The sequence below is a fragment of the Platalea leucorodia genome (genome assembly GCF_965183815.1).
Source record: "Platalea leucorodia genome assembly, chromosome: 11".
NCBI classification, from domain to species: Eukaryota; Metazoa; Chordata; class Aves; order Pelecaniformes; family Threskiornithidae; genus Platalea; species Platalea leucorodia.
Genome location: NC_138833.1, coordinates 12455608 through 12459251, shown reverse-complemented (window position 1 = coordinate 12459251; position 3644 = coordinate 12455608). Strand labels below are relative to the sequence as shown.

General features: G+C 40.7%; 1 protein-coding gene across 1 annotated transcript in view; it reads right to left on the bottom strand.

The window, feature by feature from the left end:
* Positions 1 to 137: 137 nt before the first annotated feature.
* LOC309596218 (uncharacterized protein) overlaps positions 138 to 3644 on the bottom strand; it is a gene marked incomplete at its 5' end in the record, with an annotated part of 197286 nt that continues 193779 nt past the window's right edge. Inside the window, 1 exon segment of the mRNA XM_082324060.1 lies at positions 138 to 3128. Coding sequence (XP_082180186.1) covers positions 3078 to 3128 — 51 coding nt within the window. The 3' untranslated portion in view covers positions 138 to 3077.

Sequence of the window (3644 nt, the reverse complement as noted above, 5' to 3'; positions counted from 1 at the left end):
TTCTTGTTTCTTGATTTGTTAGTTGATCTGAATTTATATGGATTTAATCTATACGGTGACCAAGAAAATGGTCAGTAACTGGTAAAGATGCAAAGTCTAGCCGCAAAGCAAGCAATGTGTAGGTATAGATCCTAAGCAGCTAACAGAGACAGTAACAAACCATGTGTCTTTTGTGTCCACATCTACCAAGCTAAATGGCCATTTCAGCATTTACCAGCAGATCACAAATGCTCCCAGCTGACTAAAAGGATAAGCTCAAGGACAACTAGGACCCAGTCACAGATAAGAACTCTCAGACATCAGTCATGCGTCACCCTGCCTGTGTGGAGCACTGAGCATGTTCCTCCTGTGCTTCAGAATATCGGAGCAAGACCTACCGTAGCGCTAGGTCAGCTTGTACAGGGCAGATTGCCCCTGGGTGGTCTCATCCCTCTCTCAAGTCCTCTCTGGCAGTAGCTGCCACAACAAATGCAGTGGAACAAGGATCTAACAGAGGGGTCAGATCTACTCAATACACCAAAAATGACTCCCTTCTGTATTCTCTTAAGATCAAGGCCACAAAGAGCCCTTACATCATCTGGTTTGATATTGTGGTCAGGCTTTTAATTTCACCTGACTTCTACACAGAGCCTAGCAACTTGTATTGGGCTAAAGTATTTCCTCCAGAAATGATCTGCTAAATCTAAAAGGCGTTAAAGTGATGGGGATTACGTCACTGGTCTGGTTAGGATTAACCAGTCTCACCATTAAAAAGCCATGGCTGGCTTTATTTGATTTTGTGTAGCTTCAGCTTCCACCCGTTGGATGGATATTTGTACATCTTTCTCTGTTCAGTTTAAGAACTTGTTAATATAAAGCATCTCCTCCCTATAAAGGAATCTGATTGCCTCTTGAGCTTCATTGTCAGCTGAACAGACTTGGCTGTAAGCCGTTTTCTTCCCCCCAAAATAATTTTTTATGGTTTGTTACTGCACAATCTCTATTTTTTTCAAGATCTTTAAAAATGTGAACGGTGGAACAGTTGCAAATTTTTAATTGATCTCACTTAATACCATATGCAGATACCAAAATCATAATCCTCCTTTTATTCGTTACCCTGCTCTGCACGGGATGTGCCTGAGATGAGAGAATTTAAAGAAAGAGACCGAAAAAGGGGAGAGAAGAAAGAGGACAAGAGGAGTGTGCAGAGTCACAGAGTTTACAATTAAATCCACGTAAACCAAGAAAAATCAAATGCAAATGAACCCTACAAACCAAGACAATTAAATACTCCAAACTCCCAAGTTTTGGGAACCCCAACAGCAACATTCTGTGCTGTGTTGTTTAAGAAAAGACCTCAGCAGAGTCCGCCCTGTCGTGCAACTCTCTACACTGAGAGTGTTCCCAGGTTTTTCTGTTTTGAAAACCTGCAGTGGAGGTTTCTTGGGGAATTCGGGTTCCACAGTAACAAAGCGCTTGCACATCTTCAGCCACAGACCCCAGAACAGGACCCAGAGCTGCTTCCTCTTGAGAAAAAAAAGCTTTTGTCGGTAGTAGTGGAAATAACCACAGGTAGTCAAGGTTGTTCTTTTTAGCCAAAGAATTGCTGTGCCCATCATACCAACAGCAGGTAGCAATGAATGGAGCCTGGCTTTGTTTCCTCTGCAAGTTGCAAGTCCTTCTCGTTTGACCTGATGGTGTGCAGCAGCTTCTTTCATTCCTAGGGCTGCATCCTTTTTTTCTTTGTTTTCAGCCAGTTTTTTTCACCCTTTTAATGTGCGTGTGCAATGCAAATACAGAATTGAGAGCCAAATTAGGATAGGGATTTCTCCCTTCTTCATGCGATAAGGCACACTAAGGCAACGCACTGTCTCAGTACTGTTAGTTCACGCAGCAACATTAGCAGCAAATACTGTTCATTCCCAGCTACTGTCATTGGTACCTTTATCGAATCCAGATGTTATCATGCGTATCTTATGGGTTTGGGAGCTTTACAATATTTTCCAAGTCCATAAATGACAGAATCCAGTATAAAAAAAGGTCAATATATTATTACTGTCGAAAGTTTTTTTTTTCCTTTTTTTATACAAAAATTAAAAAGATCAAAATATATCACATTATTTACATATTGTGCTTCATGCTTAGAGATCACTGAAAAAGAACACACAGACAAACATTTTAATCAAAGAGAAATGCTCCATTCGTTATACTTACTAATCTTATTGTTAATATTATAAGGATTGGCATTCAGATTTCTTTTAATATTAACAGTACATCCAAACGACTTACCACAGAATTAAAAGCTTTTATACGCTAAGGGCATGCTCACATTCTAACCGAGGGTTTGCAACCAGTTAGTAACATGCTTGCTATTAACTCCAACTGTGTCCATATACCACACGTTTGAAACTGGCTTAGTAATTCCACTCAGCTTCAGTGTCGTACCCTTGTTGGAGAAGGAGGTTACAGCATCCTCCTACAAGTCTGGACCAAATGCTCATCCTACGGGGGGACACGTCTCTCCTCATTTAGCACTTACAACCCCGGGTGTTCTGGGTGCGTGAGACAGTACGAATTACCCGACCACGTGCTCCCTCATTTACTGATTTGAGCACCGAAGCAGCGTAGTGGTTGTGGATTATAATTACAATGGCAGAAAAGTCTTTGTTTGGAAATAAACGTTTTGCAACTCTGCAACAAAGAGGTAACCCACTGTAAAAGTCTCAGCTAGAGGGTATGGCCTACGTCACACGAGCACATTTTGCAGAGTGGTGCAGTCTTTGCATGAGTGGTTCCTAAACTGCCTGGGCCATAACAGAAGCCTAGCCTGACCAAGCCTGAAAAAAAAGGCATTGCTACCAACAACATTAACAAGAATGATTTTTCACGCTTAGCAAGTTTTTGGAGCGGTGTTCCTAGCACCGGTCTACAGCTGTGGGGAACAAGACACGAAGCTAGATGGAATCCTGCTCTCCCAAGGCATGGCGTTACGGCTGCCAGGCCTATAACCTGTTGCTTAAAGGAAGCGCAGCAGTACAAACAATCACCATGCAGCAAACAAAATTACTCAGGACCTACACAAGGATATACAGTTATTATTAGTACTGTACCTTATGCCAACATCCTGCTACTGGCAGTCCATCTGGTCCCTGCAAAATTGAATTTACAGATTTAATTTCTGTTGATGTGACTTTAAAGTGTCAGACCCAAAAACCTGAAGCTCAATCTTCACAGCGATAAAAGGTTTAGCAGCACTGTTAATTACCATGCAAAACCCATTTACTGTATATGCACAACAATAAATACGCAGACAATGTAATCCGTGTGTCATGCACAACAAAACTGAATACTCCCCAGGGTAAAAAACAAATCTACGCTTTTTCCTTTAAACAAAAAAGAAAATATGAACAAATACAAAAATTTGGAACCACAGTTAATTAACTTTATAATCTACTTTATAAGGTAGTGTTTTTTGCAATCAGACATATATATGGAAAGCATGATGTGGAAATGTGTTTTCTGTTAATATGCGCTTTTCAGTTTGGGGGTGGTGATGTAAATTTTTTTTTCCCCGGATGATATCCTAATCGTGTTAAATTCGATCCTGCAGTACTTAGTTTCTTTAAGAAATCCTGAGTTGCTGAACTGATTGAAATAGGATGATT